We start from the raw sequence: 18620 nt of genomic DNA, 5'->3' as shown, positions 1-18620 counted from the left end.
ATGATATTTTGAAAGTTAAATAAGTATCTATTAAAAGTTAAGTACAGCAGGGCATCAAACTTTGCTAGATTACTGGAAACAACCTAACAGATTTCTGTCCTTTGTAGCAATACTCTCAGGCAACCATAGGGTTCCTAGAAAGTTGCTGTTTCTCTTTAATATAATAAGAAACGACTGTATGAAGTGACAACTTCTTGACTTTTCCTTGCATATTGCCTCTCATCTCTATTATATGGACGTAACTGAGAAGTTTTATTCTCTCTCTTCTTTGAATTGCAGAGTGGGCAGTCATGTCAGCACAAACTGATTTCTACACTCACACAAACAGAACTGTTATACAAACAAAAACAAGGACAAAATTTAACATTAATACACAAACCAACCAGCACCGACAGACTATACAGACACAGACCGTAAGTATATCCTGTAAATCACCATCACCGAAAAACTGCCAGCTATGGCGTAACTTTCCAAATTAAATCTGCAGGGTTAACAACTGAAGTTATAAGGGTTTTTTGGTGCAGCCTAAGCAGATTTTCTTTGGAAATTGCCAGACACCAGCATGAAAGCCAGAAATATTAAATGAAACTTATTTGAAGAGGTCTTTCTGCAGTTGCTCCTGATTTCTGTTAGAATCAGATGCAGACTGCTCTCTAGACAATACACACTGAACCATACCTTGCCGTAGAGTCCGTAGCCACCCTGAAACCACCCCTGCAGAGTTCTGGAAGTCCCTGCAGGGCATACCCACACTATCTCGCTGAATGGCCTAGCTATAAAACTGCTACTTATCTCCCTCAAATCCTCAGAGCCATGAAATCCTGTCATCCCTTCGTTTTGCCCCAGAGGCATGACTCTGCTTGGTCAGTGACTTTAAAACAGAAGGAAGATAGCAAGGAAGTCAGATTTATCTGGCAAATTTGGTAAAATTACTACCATCGCAGTAGATAACACGACTAAGAAATAACACAGACCATTGGTTTCACACTCTGAATAATCACTGAAAACTCCAGAGAAACATAAAATATTGTGGTACACAAAGAAGCTGAAGTTGATAGTTACTCTATCTTCTCAGGTGCTTAGCAAATCTTTTGTTTATGCCAACATCCTATTGTGAAAATAGCATGCTAACAGCCTGGTACGGACAAACGAGTTAATGCTCACGTGAGCAATTCATACTTGCAGCTTGATTTCGCAAGTACAGCACAGTTTATCCAAAACATTAAATAAGTGGTAGTTGCAGAAATCTGTAACCTCCACACTTCTACCCTAGAGGCAGAGGTTTTTTGGCAGAGGCTCCTCCCTTCCTCCTCCTCCTGTAAATACAGCTAGCCTGACAAGTAGCTAGCCCGACAAGTTGCTTGGTTGCTTCTTATGTGCATTACATGTTCAGGTACTGTCTTACAACAATATTAATAGTGCAGTTTTAATCAAAGCCACAGGAGGCACTGGAATTAATTACACACTGCAGTAATCCCCATAGCAAAACCATTAGAAAGACTTTTTCCACTAACAAAAAATGAACACACCACACTAGGCAGTTACTGCCCTGTACCGCAGCCCACAGAAGGGCAGAAGTGAATTTGTATTTATACTTCAAAGTTTCAAGGAATCTGCTGTTCCTTACTAACACACTGTGTATCAGCAAACCAGATTAATCATTTACAGGTGTATTAATACTTTACAAGCCTTCATACAAAGAAAAGTTTATTCCAGAGTGAATTAGATATTTACCCAGTTGAACCGATTTTTTTTTTTTTAAACATCATGGGAAGAATGATGTTGCTGTATTTGAAGCCAACACGCCATTAAGCAAATGTTTTTCAGCAATTCATGTTTCCCAAGAGTTGCTATATTAAAAAAAAAAAAAAGGCTTTTTATAAAAGGAGCAAATATCCAAATATATATATATACGGCATCACTTATCTTCAAACCATCAAATACTTCCCAATTTAAAACTGTAGTGAAACAACCATATGAGTCCTTCACAGACCTCAAGTTACTACATCTGGGAGGATGCTAGCAAATAGACCACACTAACCCAGCGGATTTTGGAACGTGAAGTGTTTAAGTATGATCTCCTCAATCAAGGTGTGCATAACAGAACGGTAACCATCACATAACCAAACCACGTTCAAAGGCCGCTGTGTTTCTTTATGAGAGCTAACGGAGGTGAACGGGGTGCTGGGTACTTACTGCAAGTTCCGCTGCTGAACATGGGAATTGTTTCAAACATCATCTTGTGAAACAGCAGTGCCACTGGTCTGTAATCCAGGTGATTCTTTAACAGGTAGCTATAGTAGTACACGTAGCGTCTCTGACTGGGAATTGTCACTCCCTAAACAGAGGGAAAACAAATGTCAAAAATCAAGACCATTTATTAGCATCACTAAGAGAGCTCCTGCCCATTACCTCAGAATATAACTAAAGGCAAACAAACCACGAATGAAAAGGTAGCTAGAGCACCTGGAATAAACGATCGTGATTTATGCTGAGTATACCTCAGCAGCTACACTGGAGACCGGCACACAGAGTAAACCATCTAAGCTGGGTGTATCTAGAAAGCAGGGGATTGCTGCACTGCTTCCTACACTGTACAGAAACCCAGCCATGCAGGTTTTTGGTACAGTAACTTGTGACAACCCGCAACAATTTCTTCATTGTGGACCATCCTGGGCACCTTAAGGACTAGCAAAGACATAATCCACCTCCAAACCATTCCCAAAACAGCCTCTGTATGCATTCCCCTTTTCCCTAGACACGTGTCCACATCTCTTGTACTTGTCCTGCTGAGCGTTTAAGAGGAAGCTGTTTGCATGCGTTATCTAACACCAGGCAATTAACCGACCAGTCCCCAGCACGGAACAAGCAGGACACTGGTTTTCCATTACTTTAGTATGTATCTCCAAACATCCATCCCAAGCAATGAGGCAAAGAATGCAAATTTTTTCCATATCTTAAAAACAAACACCTCAGACACTCCGAGGGTCATGTAAAAGACGCTTTCGAGCTGCTGCTTTTTTTTGGGCTGGGGAGTTAAGCAGGTGGTGCCTTGAACTTACTCTAATTTTTAAGCACCAATACAAGAATTACATTTTGACAGCAGTTTTAAGTCAAAAGATTCTAATTTTGTTTGCCAATATCACTGTACTCAAGACTGACACTACCTTCTATTAAAAAATGCCCTTCTGAAATGTTTTCACAAAAACCAGAAGTGGAAAGCTTCATTAATACAGGCCAAAGAGCCCAAACTGTTAAATGAAGGACTCCTCACAGTCGAACTGCAACTCTGAAGTAAACACTTGCTTTGAGAACATATAACTAAAGAACATTATTATTACTGATTTTAAATCAACTTAAACTTCAAGTGAGGGAATAGTTTTAAAGCTCTTAGAGCTAACATTTTTAAGCAAAAGTGATAAAGATGAAAAATAATTTAATTTCCTAGAAAATGCATGACACAGTTTATAACAATCCATACGATATACTTGCAACAGCATCAGTATGTAAACTTTCATATTAAAACTATATGTGAAATTGCGATAAACAGGTTTTCACAGAAGAGTCTATGAGCATTTTGGTTACAAAACCTGGAACACAGTATTTTCTATAAACTGTTCTAATACCTGCTTCACCTTACAACAGCCATAAGCTAAGAGTGGCCACAGCACTTTTAATTTAGCAAGCACATGAAAATATTCACTTCCTGCCATTATTTTTGAAAAGTGTTGATAATTATGTCACCTTACCACTTCAGCTGTTTCTAAATTACACAAAAGACTTTTCCCTACAGCACTTCTACAATGATCTTCTTAAGCAGCCTTGTACACTGACCACGGTTTTGGTTCAGATGTCATCTCAGTAGTTAACACACCCACTCCTTAAGGGAGCTTTAAAGTTTGCTTTCCTGGGATCTGAGCTTCATGACTAAGAAAACACCAACCTCAGAGCAAACCATCAGTAATTTGCCAATGCTGCCAATCAGAAGAAAACCATGCAGGTAAGGAAAACACATCCTTCTCTGCTCATAGCTTTTTCATGCTGTAAAGGATGTGCCCCATGGAGAAACCCCAGCACACCTTATCAGGACAACCAGGGCTGGGACCAGAATGAAGGGAACACAGTCACTTTTGTGGCTATGTAAAGTGATACTCAATCTCAAAGCAAAACCAGTTCTCAGCCAAGGTGGCAGTTTTATCCCTCCAGCCAGAGATTTCTACTCCCCGGAGACACAGCCTTTACCCTGAGATCCTAAGAACCAGCCACACTGAAGCAGAACAGAAAGTCCTCCATTTTCCAAATGTCTGATTTCAAAGCAGAACACTTTCATAACAAGCTAATATACAGGGAGGTGCAATCAATCCCCACTTTTACTCAAGAAGAATAAAGAACAAGGAGGCAGTTTAAGTACTTTCTCCTCAAGAAGCTTACATTGCCCATCTATCACCATCATCGTTTTTTAAATGGACATTAGATAAGCTTCTCTAGTGTCTATGCCAGAGTTTCACAGGGCACTGTGAAGCTACTGAGCTGTGTAGACATCACAAAAACTGTCAGGTGCTGCTCCTGGTTCTCCTCTCAATATAGCACAGGCAGTATTATGAAGAACAAACATTTTTGGAAGCAATATTCCCACATTCACTTTAATAACATGCCCTACTGTGAGAGTGAAGCTAAGGCTGCAACCTCAGACTAGGCTTATGTCATCTGGTTTAGCAGAGGTTGTCACCTGAGTACATCGAAGAAACAGGCATCACAACTGATCAGCTCTGACACATAAGACATTGGATATCTACCCTGCTCAAAGAGTCATTCTGAGACTTCCTCACACAAAATAATTGGTTTCCATTTCCTGTTCAGTTACACCACTATTAGGAGCATTTCCTAAAAATACAACAGTATGACGGTCAAAGAATGTTCCTGAATGGATAATCTCCAGCTCAAGCACTTCAATAGCTGTTCCCAGCTGATACCTATCCACTGAGTAGACTATGCTTCCTTCCAAGTCTAATCCTCACCATAAAACCCTTCAAGGCAGAAACAGGAATCAATAAAGACCTTCTCCAGCTGTATGAAGGTAAGTTGTCAGTCTTCATCATCACAGTAGTATTTCAGTGTGCATCTTAAGGGAAAAGGGGGTGATAAGCTAACCATTTCAAACACTGGAAGCAGCAGCTTTTTTAGAAGACTTTTTTGGGGGGTTTACTTCTCCCCCAGCTCTGAAAACAGGCTGGACAATTACAGTTCTTTATCCAATTTCAGATAATTTCTGTTGGTTCAGAGAGAAAATAGAAATCAGTCCTGTTCTACTACAGTGGTGGTGACTGATAGACACAACCATTTAGCCAATACTTTCTAATCTTCATTTCCTTCTTCTGAAAAAGTTCCCACCACTAGGATGAGTTACGGAAGACAAAAGAGGGAGCATACAGAGGGGAAAAAAAACCCAGACCAACAGGTTTTGGTCAGAGAGAGACTTTTAGACTCAGTTCTGCAATGTCTTATTCCCCACTACCTTTTCCAGGATGACACTACATTAACAGACTATCTAGCAACTGTCAGCCTCATCTACAACTCTCACTTAATGTTGCAAAGGCCTCCATGAAGCTTCTTCTCCCAGCAGGCACTTGTGAAAAGCTTGCTACAGAAGTACTCAAAGTTGTTCTCTTGACCAATTGGTCATACTTCCTCTGGCAATTAGACTCACACTTCCTGCTGGCATGGACTAAACCCTCTGAAGAATCACTCTGCCATGCACATTAGTGGCAACAGCGATTTTAGCTATACTATTCTGAGCAGCTATATACAAAGTGCGCCCCTTGTGCTTACTTTAAAAGAAAAAACTTCGGTACCTAATTAAAACCAGTTTCCTTCATCATACACATGTTGGTCCAGCAACAAAAACAAAACAAAACAACAACAAAAAAAGGCATTTTCCCGTCTCTAGGTCCTAACAGCTCTTTGGATGCCTCAATTACTTTGAGTTCAGGAATTCAATTATATAAAGGTGTGGTGAAGGGTCAGATCAGAAAGCAGCACTTGACATATAACACTGAAATATGGGCCACAAGGAAAGAAAACACTCCTAGAACCTGCACTAGAATACCTGTTTATAAACACTACTTTAAGGATTATGTGAATCACATGCTGCCCACTGTCCACATAAAGATAACCATGCTCAAGTGGTGCTGGGGGAAAAAAAAAACCAAACCAAAACCAACTCTTCAGTAGAGACATCAAAAACCAAAACAAAGTTGCTGGTTACAGGCAATATTTACACTGAAGCTAAACAAGGCTCTCACTATTCCTGTTTATGAAGTTCTCCGTTACCTCAAACATGCCTGGGGTACCGATGAACACCTAACTGACCTTACCCTCAACACACTAACGTGCAGAAATACTACCCTCTTCTAACAGAAGGGAAACTCAGGTACAACATGCTTCACCCTCTATTTGTTAAGTTTTGTAGTTTTCATGATATTTTATCTGGCTCTTTAGATAATCTTTATCAGCAGGAATAATCTACACTGTTTATTCATCACACAGTTCATTCCTATTCACTATCATGCACTCTTACCAAAAGCCACAAAGTTTTGATGGGAAACCTTGACACTGTCTCCGCATTAGTATTATATCACAACTATCTTCTCAGCAGTTACATGGAATAACAGCTCCATCTTGTAAAGAGAGCGAACTGAGAAGTTATTTGCTCCTTCCAATGAATTAACAGCCAAATTCTAGAATTCCTTATGTGACACTTCTGCTCTCATGAGCCTTGAAACATGAAGCTCTGCTTATTAGAGGTGTACACACTGTGAAATTAATACTTCATGCAAATATTACAGGAACACAGAGAGCTCTGTAGTTGTGTAGGCTGAAACTGGCCTGCCAAGATGATCCCCCTGGGCTGCTCTACTAACATACACAAGGAAATGATGGAAGATGAGCAGGGAAGCCTGCTGAAGTGACCTTGCAAGTCATACCTTATTATATTTGGAGAAGATTTCAAATAAGGAGGTTAAATTCCCATTAATGAGGCATAACCATGCCAGAAAGGTCCAACATACAGTTACTGCTAAGTCTGTCTGTACCACTGACAAGGTCTTAACAGAAAGCTCTTGTAGCCATGAACATCATTTCTCTGAAATGAGATCCTCCCATTTCTCCTCAGGAGAAGTATAAGAAACTAAATGGCAGCACCTCATGAAGCAGGCTCCAAGGCAGCCAATGTCTGGGCTTAACTACCCTTTTATTGAAAAGGGGCATCCAACAACAGACTCTTCCAGTAGGGATATTCAACTGCAACATGCACTGTAATGACTATGCATCTCCAAACACCACCACAGAAGTTAAGAGAACCTGAGGAGATGAACAACTCATCCATTCAGGCAAAACAAGCTAGAATAATCCTCTTATTTGGGCTGAAAATGCTGAACTCATCAACCGCCTATTTGATGCAACACACAGCAGAATGCTATTTAAAAGGCTATTTAAAATAAACTGTCCAGATCTTCTTGAACAAGAGATGGAAAAACCAGATTGTTTTAGTGTTGTGACTAATTGCTAGTGCTGCTTAGGCAAGCTTTTTCATTTAGAACAACTGCACTGATCCAATAATGTTAAAGCAAAATCAAACCAGATATCACAACTGATGGAAAGTATTTCTTAAAGGGCTTGACTATTCAAATCGACCTCAAGCCGGAAAAGCATGTACAGGTAGGAGAACAGAAGAACAGAAAATAGCTCACCTTCTTGTCTCTGGTCCTTACTTCCCCATAGAAATCTAGGGCTTCTTGAGCCTTTAAAAACTTGCCTCGATGCAACAAATATGCACATATCATTACACCAGTTCGTCCCTTTCCAGCTTTACAGTGGATTGCTGCAACATGATTGTCATCTTCACTTAGCCATTGGTCAAGATCTTCACAAAAAGGTTTGATAAGCTCTAGCTGTGGTGGGTTATGGTCTTCAAAAGGGTACTGTGCAACTGCAATGAGAAGTAATTTATCAAAATCTCAAAAGGAAATCACAGCAAGCTCAACTAGACAGGTCAACTTTGTGACAAGCATGCAAAAAATTAACTTTCTAAATAAACCCCCCTGTGTTTCATATAGATAGGTAAATTTTTTATTCCAATACTATTCAGCAATGTACTGTATATTATATGCATTGCAGACATTTCTCTAGTAATACATAAGCAAGCATCCTGCTACATGAAGAGACTATTTCACACCGCTACTGAAATGAGTGGCACAGACTCTGTATCTTAAATCACAAATTTTCTAGAATTTAAGAGTGCATTGGCACAAAGAATAACCTTGTGAAAACCCATTAGTCTAGCAATAATTAGACTACCTGCTGAGAGAAAACAGGGCCAGACTGCAGTCACTGACCAGACAATAGGAATTTTGCTGAAAAATTCTGAGCACAGTTGGGTCTACATTGGGAACAAACTCTCAGAATTTGCTCAAAGGGGTTTTGAAATAAAACCCTGCGATTTCCATATTAAAAAATGGTAATCGAAAAAGAAATGTCATGTAAGGCACTTGCAATACTTCTAGGTTTTAAAGTCAAACCCCTGAACGAAGTTGTCCTTTTTCTTACATGAATATAAACACGCACACAAACACTTTTTTCCATCTAGAGATGGAAAGAATTTCAAGCGAGCATGCAGGAAATGAAAGAAAACTCAAGAGAGCAAAAAATACACAATAAGCAGAGACAAGCACCCAAACCTCTAACACCTCAGATAAGATGACAGACAATGCCATGCTAACTGGCAGAATTACATAGGGCTGTACTAGTTTCGTCAGGAGAACAGGACTTTATAAAGTGCACCCCAATTCTTGATCGACAGACTTTTTATCTTACAAATACAACTCTGCTTCACTTAAAAATTCTCAGCTAGAAACAAACACCATCTCCTTTTCTGGTCTAAAAATGAATACATTTCATTTTTTGGCAAGTGTTTGTATTCGTTTCGTAAGTACTACCCCCTTGTCACACACAAGACTCCTTTTGATGAATCCCCAAGGACTTAAAGAGCAGAAGTAAGGGATGAAGTTATGGAACAGCTAAATTACTGGAGCATAAGTCCAAAGCCTTTCAGAGGGACCTGCAAGGACAGTTTATTCACTCACAGGACAGACCGCCCACTTAATCTCCCAGAAGACCAAATAGGGAAGCCTGAAAAACTGAATAATCTTTGCTAAAGCAGCAGCAAAGGTTAACGAATATGAACACACACTAATAAATTCTTCCACATGGAAGATCCAAAGACTCCCCAAATGATCGTTTTATGTGAACTTAGAGATGTCACTGTTTGCAGCAGATGTAAATGAAAGGATTTATTTAGAAACCCCTAAGAAAAGAAGCTGTTAGGAGATGCTGCGAATTTGTCCATACAACTTTGAGTCTATCTTAACTACATCCAGTAAGGTTCCCCTGAAAAGGAGAGACAAAGTAGTCCTGAAAAATCCCAAGTAGCAACAGCATGCTGAAGATGCTCTCCAAGATTTGGGATCAAAGGTAAACCTTGGAGTATTTTCTTCAAAGATGGAATGAGGAGCAGATTAAATGGGTGCCCTGTGATGGTGCAAAGGGATTAAGAATCAGAAAGCAACCTTAGGAAACATTAAGCTGTATAATCTCGAGCAGGTCCATGGGAGCGTGCAGATCCTCCACAGATTTTGGTTCCTAACACTGGAGCACACAGCATGGAGAACTGTTCTGATTACTCTCTCCAAGCTCAGGGACATTACAAGAAAAATCTCTCAGCACACAAAGGAGGAGAAAAAAAAAAAAAAAGAAAAAAAAAAGAAAAAAAAAAAGGAAAGCCTGTGGCAAAGCAGAAGGCAATTTCCAGCATAGAAGTACTTCGGAAACTGCAAAAAACCCTAGACAGAAAGCTAGCGTCCAAAGAAGATGAAGAGTTTTCAACATTTGGTTTTGAATTTGATGCAAGAGCATCCAAGTTGAATAATGAACTACTACGGCGTTTCATGCTAAGTGTACAAATAAGAAGTTCCCTTTGAAATTAATTCACTTCAAAAGATTTTAGAGTAGAACTGTTGTTCCTCTGCTAAGGAAAGTCCTGAGTCACCAATTTGGTTATCTAAGGTAACTAATTTGGGGATGAAAAGAAAAAAATGCAACATGTAACTCCCTACAACAGTGTTGGTTTATGCAGAGGAGCTGTGAAAGGTGCTGTCACAAACAACATTTTGGATTAGGATTAACAGTGAAGGCACCTGAGCACCCCCGTTATGAAAAGCATAAATTAAAGCAAGCATATGTTCCGGACATATTAGAAGCACGTCCTTTTCATTTACGCCTTTTCTCCTCTTACCCAAAGTATAGCTCAAGCAGATCTTAAAATACTTTTTTTCTGGCTTGTATGTATTGAGTGAGGTTTCAGAACACTGTCATTCAACATCGTAAGAGGAAATCAGAAGTGAAGATGACTTCAACATGACAATTTCAGTCCTTCTATATTCACACATTAAAGCAGCCAATTACATTTTGGTCATGTTCTAAACACCCTCTTTATAACTAGAAGGATGGTTTAAGATAATAATAACAATAAAAAAAAAAAAGAAGTTGAGCCCTTGCTATGATGTAGTATTAGCCAGTAAGGTCAAAATGCATTCATCTCCTACAATTACGTACACACAAGGACTCCTTATCTACCCAGCATTCTGAAGCATTGCATGAAGAGGAACTACAAGCTCCACTACTGTGCACAGAGATGTTTCTCTGCACAAAGAATAAAGGTAAATCTGTATTTATTACCTGGCGAGTTAATACTGACAAAACAGGTACATCACTTTCCACTCACCAAGGATCTGATCAAAAGGAACCCCTAAAAGTTTCCCCATTAGTTCTGGTAGCTCTGCAAAGTGTCTAAGAACCAAATCATCTCAAAGAGGCACCACATGGGAATTAATTTTTTTTTTTTTAAAGCAACTGTAGGTTTGTTCCAAATCTTCAAAAACTTGTTTTATATGAATACTGACACTGGCTTAAGTGTTCTCCATTTTTATTCCAAGTGACACTTCTGCATAAAAATCAGACTTCTCTAAGTTTCACATCTAAATTCTACAATAAGTTTGCACACTGAATTGAACAGAAACTTTTATATAACCCATTCCGCAAAAATTTTTGCAACAGTAGACTTCTGATTGCCTTATTAAATCTTGATCTAGTTAACTATCAGGAACATACTTTATTGAAAGCAGCAAGAATATAGCAAGTTTCTCCAATGACTCGAAGCAATCTGACATTCATTCCCTGTGCCCAAATCTCCTACATTACTATTCATCAGCTCCTCCTTTATACCTTCATTCAGAAACACTGAAATTTAAAGAGAACACATACTAGGCAGTAAAAACATACCTCTGCAGTTAAATTTGGCGGTGTCATAATGTCTTTCAGCACATCTAAAAAAGAAAAATAGACAAGGGTTCAAGAAACATGGGAAAATCATGTATACCCATCATGTTTATGATTTAAAACTATAGCTAGAGCTTACATACTGAAAAACTGTTTTGTTGCAGATGTATAAAGCTGCTCACTAAAATATCAGTTATTTTACTGAAAAACAATGACTTACCCTATGGTAATTGTAGTCCATCAGCATGTTTTAGTCAGTGTGATTCTCAATGGAGACATTCACGCAAGTAATGCAATACACTATTACTTTTTAACACTGCAGTATTAACAGCTCCAGCCGCTTGAGCAGCTTTATGCTCCCACAGAAACACATAAAGAGCAGACAGCTATGACCTTCATCCAACTGACTCTGAACTCAAAACACATGTCAAGATGCCTCAACAACAACATGGGTGCTAGGGGTGATGGGGACCACAAGGACATTTCAAGGACCCTCAGCTAGCGCAACCGAAGCAAGCATTCTTCCTCCAATTACAGGACCACAAGACGACCACCACAGGCAACTGAAAGCACCACTGAATATTATAATGGAGAAGACTTGTATCAAGCAGAGATTGTGATACTGCTCTCCAACTTGGCATTTGTTCTTGAAATTAGGTGAACTCAAAAAACCCAAAAGGCCAGTCAGCCAATTTTCCCCTCACAGACTCTGGAAAATGACACATTTCTGAAGACTCTGGAGTTGCACCAATGTCCCTCTCGCCTCTCTGCAAGAGATCCACTCCAGCTAGCTAGTAGCACAGCAAACCACAGTGTATTAGTCTTGCAGGATGACTTGCCTAGGGACAAACATCAGTAACCAGATATAAACAATTCAATCAGTAGGGCTCCAATACAGCCAAAATGGCATGCTGTAAGGGAACAAGCTAGATGAGATGTTGGGGGTGAGGGGCAAGAAGGCAAGAAGTGGATGCCCTCCATAACTTTCCTTGGAGTTGCTCTCTGCAGGCAAAATGATGTGCCCCTACACAATGCAAGTGAAAATGCGGTTCAGAAAGGAAAATGAGAACAATCCTGCCCGAAACAACAGGACTCCAGGTTGAAACACAACAATTTGGAGTCATTTCAGTTGACAAAACACATCTAGATCTTGTGTTCTGATTATAACCTGTACTCTTCATAGGGTTCAAATACCCACACCAGTTTCAGGACTGGTATGAATTTACCTTTTCTTAATAGGTATGTTATGACTGCAGCCTTTGGAGCCAAATGGAGCTTACTTGACACTTTCAGACAAGCAAACTTTTAGGCTCCTATTTGTTATGACTGTTGCACGTAACTGGAGCCTCGCATGTGCTGCACTGACCTTTGTCCACGAGACTCATACACCAGGGACAGAGGCAGGTCTGCTGGGGCTGCACATGCACTCAGCACTTCCCTTTCTCTGAGTTCTAGAGCCTTCTCAACTCTAGCCTCTGCTAGGGAAAAGTCTGGCAGTTTTTACAGCTCTGATCACATTGCTGACACTTTCTCTGGGTCAGAAGTGATATGGCACAGGTTAACCTGCCAGATGGGACTCAAAAAACCATTATCTGCACTTGAGCCTTTGAGAAGAAAGGTTAGACACAGTAAGTCCACTCAAGATGGAGTCACCACACCTGGAGCAGCTGTCAGCCATGCCAGACAAAGCCTGTTACAAGCTAGTCGGCATCTGAACTTTGGAAGCTGAGCCTGCTAGGAACCAAAACAGCTAACACAAAGCATCTTATCCAAAAAAGTCTCCTTGTTCCTTTAAAGAAACATCTGGTTCAAAGGGGTAGTAAGAGATGAAAGTCTTTAAAAATTTTTTTTTTATGTTTTGAAAACCCACATATGGGAAAAAAAGCCCTCAAATTTTGAAGTTTGACAGAGTATCAAGTAGAACACCATAAGGGATAAAAAATAGTTTTGTTGATACCAAGGATAGAAACTGAGCACAGAACATAGCCATGTCACTCTTTATGCCCTCTAATGGGAGCTGTACACAACAAATGCAGAGCTCCAGACACGGCTGTACAAAATACACTGCCATTTCATTACACAAAACACATAGGTATCTGCAGCAGAGAACCCACCAACACAAACTTTGGGGGATGCTTCCATTGCTTAGCATTTCAAATGCATTTGGGGGTTTTTAAATACTATTAGACTTGTAATACAGTCAGATCTCCAGATGAAACCTGAACATTTTCTTGGATTTTGGGGGGTGGGGATTGGGTTGGCATGGTTCTTGCAGTCTTCCTTATGCTTAAAGCGAGTTTAAAGCAACCCAGATCCTACATGCTGCCAGCCTGGCACCTTTCTGATCATAACCGTGATCCCACTGAGGACAGGACTATAGGCTACCAAAAATATGGCAGCCCATACCAAAGCCCAACCCCATGTACACAGAGGTACAGAAAGTATGCACATAAAATCCACATTTATCATTACAGCTCCTTCCTTTAACTATCTGTCTGTATGACAGATAAAAGAAATATACTGGAGAAGATGGAGATTATTACAATAGGGGAGGTAACAATTTGAAGTTAGGAGATGAAAGTAGAAGAACATGTTAAAATAAAGAATACTGAAGAAATAGCAAAGGGTTAAAGGAACACATGAGAAAACCAACACAAACAAGAAACAAAATGAAACTGATTGCTCAAGCATTCACTGGCAAGTTAAAAGCCAAGATGCAAGGATGAGGCATAGCTGACATCATTTAACCATCAGTTCAGAAAATTCTCTCTAAATCCTTTTAAATAAAACTGCTCAATACACACATTATCACCAACTTCAAATAACAGCTACCTTAAGGAAACTCAAACCCCATGACAGTGTTTGAAGTAATTCTGAATATAATCACATAACTCCTCTGAACTCCCAACTCCTTCTTTGAAACACAGACAATAGGTTGATTATTTACAAAGGATCAGCTTAATCTAAAGAGACACTGTTCTCGGAAATACCTGAAGACTGCAATTTCTTCCCAGCTCATGACCAAACATTGCAACAATTCACCTAGTGGCATTTATGTACTTAACGTGTGTATAAATTTTGCCTGCATAGAGATAACCTGGGCTCTCTAGCCAGAGATGTACAGTTTAAAAGCTATGCTTTCCAAGCTGTGCAGTAATCACTTGAATCTTCATTTGCAATTGATCCATGTTTTGGGGAAGAAGAAAACCTGCACAATTTAAAAGGATGTTTTACTCTGCAGAAGTTTTCATCTGAGGGTGAATATAGTGATTTTAGGAAGTTTCACTTTCGGTTTTTTTGAAGTTGGCAACAAGGAAAATCGATGGGGGGTTCTTGCACCAAAAACTGAAAAGTTGAAATTTTTATGTGAAGAACTTAAAGACAAAAACCTTTGGCACACCTGGACAAGTTCTTTCTACAGTTGAAAACACGTGTATCAGCAACGTAAATGTCAAAAGCATTTGTCCCATCACAGCTCTTCTCACTTAAAAACTTTAAAGTTGTTCCTGCGTAGGGTTGGGGGATTGGTTTTTGCTTTTTTCTAAAGTAAAATGAGGTTGCTAGCACACAGCGAAGTGGAAACTTTTCAAGCACCACCTCCCTGAGGAGCTACTTGCTAAGATGCACAGAAGTCTTACTAAACTCTTACTGTCTGACCAACCCTATAAGTTTACACACAGCATTACACTATTGTTTTTACCTGTCACCTCTCAAGCCAATTTGAAACAAGTTCAGTATCAGGCGGCTCAGCAAACCCTGATCTTGTAAGTGATACCAGAGCCACACTTCACAGAAGCTGACAGCTGAACTCAGCCCAAAGAAGCAGGAAGAAATTAAGTTTTATCTGTCCTGTTCTGCTTTGCTCCCCAAACCAAGCAGAGGCTGTCAGGAGGCTTCGGGGAGGGTCTAATAAAACCACAGTAGTTAGATTTTACATGATACAAATCTCTGGCACTGAGCTCCCGACTTCAAAGGAAGATATCCAGAAAGTTACCCCTTAGGGAGCTGCACCTACATGCAGAAGGAGCTATCAGCTATTCTAGGAAGCACTGTCCTTTCCACCCATAATTATTAAAAGGCTAACGTTCTGGAGAGCTTCTACACTGGAGAAAATAATTTTGTTACTGAACTGTATGAAAAGTGTCCAATGAGTTTATTTTAATGCATATTTTATTTGCATATCTTTTTCTGTCCTATCCTACCCCAGGCTTTACAGACAACTTCAATAGCCAGTATACAACTTCTCAGCTTCTAATATCACTTTGCTCCAACATCAGGAAACAGAGTTGCTTGATGCACAATCCTTCAGCTAATTTAGAGGCATATTTAAATACTTACTTTTAATGACCAACAGATTACCATGTAATGCATTGCCTGGATTTCCATACTACAGTAATTTTTCCATTAATTGCAGATATTTATAAACTTATTCATTTTTTATAAAAATAAAGCCTTAACAGCTCAGAGAATCAATAAATATTCAACTTAGATTTCAGGGGAAAAAATGAGGGGTAGGAAAACCACGACCTACTCTTCAGCATCAGCTGACATCACCAAATCATTTATATAAATGAAATTAACCTAAGTTAACATATAAAGATGACCAAGGAACAACAACAACAACAAAAATCCCTTCTGTAACAAGAACAGCTTTCTGCATAACTAAATTTTCAGAGGAAAACATTACACTTACAAAAGGGAGAAACCATCACATTACCAATTGCTGCAATAGATTTTTCAAAGTAATAAACAGGGACAGTCAAGAAGAGTGAGGAAGCAAACAGAACCTGGGTACCTATACAGTTCAATTAAAAAAAAAAAGAAAAAAAACAGGAAAATACTCATTTGGCAAATTCTTCACTGCAGACATTAATACATTAGCAGAAAGCCTGCTGTGAATTAGTTTTCACTTTTTAATCACATGGTAGAAGCTCCAGATGGGCTAGATGCCAAGTCATTTAAAAGCATTCAAGTAATAGGAATACACACCAGCATTTCACTTAACCTCACTCAGCTCCACTAAATGAAGTAACAGTGCTCTCAATCAGGCTTAATTGTTGTAAGAAACATGCAAAACATCTCTAGCTCTGCTTCAGTACAGCAACAAACCACTTTCACTCATAAGCTATTTTTAGAACTCATTATTTTGGAAAATACATCTATAAGAGTATACTTACAGATTGTATATCTTGTAATGGTTTTTATGCTTTGAATCCAAAAACCTTAAGTAGAAAAAAAAAAAAGGCATGTATTAATACACATTGCAATAATGTTGACCTTAATTTGCAGCATCATTAAAGCACCATCCAGCATGTGCAGTTCTGCATTCCAAGTCCCAGCTGGCCCTGCAGTGCCTCAAAGTCAAAGAGGCAGCGTGTTGCAAACCTCACTCATACAAATAATCCAGTCATATGAGTAAGACTACTTATGCAACTGAGGAGACCAAGATCTGATCTGCAACTGAAATATTTATTGTATGGACCAATCTGCACTGATGTCTAAGATACCTGTACATCAATATATTAAGCTAAGGAAGGGTTGTTTCTTTTTAAAACAGAAAGCATTGATTACATAAGGTATCTGTAAACACTTACTTCCAATTTAATCATCTACACAAAATGTTTTGCCACAGTGGTAATTCCAATGAAAAAAAAGCAGTCAAAATAACTTCCATATTCCAGTTATAACAGCCAGAATAATTTATTTTAACTCCAGGTTTTTAAAATGGCCATTATTTGCCACTGAAGTCTGAGGACAGTGCCCAATGACATTCTGGGTTCAGAAAAGAAGAGGAAGACCACTATACTATTTCATTTTCATGCTCACTTTGTAACAAAAACTTCCCATACAAGCCTCAGAGAGCCAAACTGCAAACATGATTCATCAAAATTGCCATGATTATATATGATGTGTCACCTGGCAATGTTCAAGAAGAAATAACATACAAATGTTTACACTTAACATCATCAACAGTGTGTATCTGCACATCAGCCAGAAGGAATTTAATTAGCCATGACAGAACATGCTGTTCAAATTGAAAAGAAACACTAGCTGCTAAAATCCTGGAAAGCTCAAGCAAAAACAAGCTCTGGTTATCGGTCATAATATTCCAGAAGAACCTAGAAGAACTCTGTGGTTAAACCAATGTGTTAAAATAAGAACAGATGTGAACGCTCCTTGTGCAGCATTGAGTACAAGATTCCAATTTCATCGGCAAAAATATTTCATGACTCCCACTGGCGTCCCTGTTGGCAGACTTTGAGAGATTAAAGAAGATGGTGGACATGGCGATTTGTTTCAGGAGATGTCCCCGCTTATTTAAAACACACTGGAGAGCAAGGATAGCTGACTCCGCTTCTGCCAGTAATATCCACAAAGCTGAGTATAAGCTTTCACGGAAGTATTTTTCTAAGGACAAAATTCCATCCAAAACCTCTCAAAGCCTCAGTCGCAGGAGACAGCCAGCAGTCCAGGTCATACTTCTCATACAGTATTAGCATTAAATTTGTCAGGATACCAGATATTCAGAAAAAGCTCACTGGCGTATCCTGGCTCAATACCAATTGCTCCAGAGCTCAAACACATTGAACTTCTGCATAAAAGGCTCTTGGAAAAAAATTCCACAATAAAAAGACGACAGGAGCAGATGAGGACTTGCTGATTGCAACATGCAGAATGCTGCATGATCACATTTTGTGCATTATTCTCGTTTAAAAATAGGGGGCAACAAATATAACGCTACTTTAGCATCCAGTTCCCTACAGCCAGTTTATCTGCATCTGTCCATATCCTAATTTGGTTGATTACACTTTTAGGTGATCACTACTCCTTTTGATCAGAGTGTTTATGGACAACTTAATAATTATATAGTCACTCCCCTTCAAAAGCCTAATTTACACATATCTACATACTTAACCTATAAAATATATTTTCCTTCATACAGGAGCAACTGAAATCAATGCTGTGAATGGAAGAGGGCCTTCAAAGACTACTGCCTATTACTATTGATTTGGATTATTCCCATGTCATTTATTCCAAGTCCAGACTTTGCCCATTACAATTTCCAAAGGTGGAGTCCATCAGGGACCACATATTTCAAGTAGCAGATGTAATGCCCACATCAACTTAATGAAAAGGTGGCTCTGACTGCTGGTAAAGAAAGATTTGAGTTTGTGGGGGAGCCCGTAACTGTCCCAAAAGGACAGCAAAAGCTTTTTCTTGTGTGCAAG

General features: G+C 39.2%; 1 protein-coding gene across 1 annotated transcript in view; it reads right to left on the bottom strand.

Moving 5' to 3' along the window:
• Positions 1-18620, bottom strand: part of PTEN (phosphatase and tensin homolog) — a 49582-nt gene that overhangs the window by 13331 nt on the left and 17631 nt on the right. The window contains exons 3-6 of the mRNA XM_052798698.1: positions 16569-16613; positions 11395-11438; positions 7749-7987; positions 2197-2338 (exon numbers count right to left, since the gene is read on the bottom strand). Coding sequence (XP_052654658.1) covers positions 2197-2338; positions 7749-7987; positions 11395-11438; positions 16569-16613 — 470 coding nt within the window. The remainder of the gene's footprint in view (positions 1-2196; positions 2339-7748; positions 7988-11394; positions 11439-16568; positions 16614-18620) is intronic.

The sequence above is a fragment of the Harpia harpyja genome, chromosome 10 (assembly GCF_026419915.1).
Source record: "Harpia harpyja isolate bHarHar1 chromosome 10, bHarHar1 primary haplotype, whole genome shotgun sequence".
Classification (NCBI taxonomy): domain Eukaryota; kingdom Metazoa; phylum Chordata; class Aves; order Accipitriformes; family Accipitridae; genus Harpia; species Harpia harpyja.
Note: the sequence above shows the minus strand (reverse complement) of the source record. Positions and strands in the feature narration are given on the sequence as shown.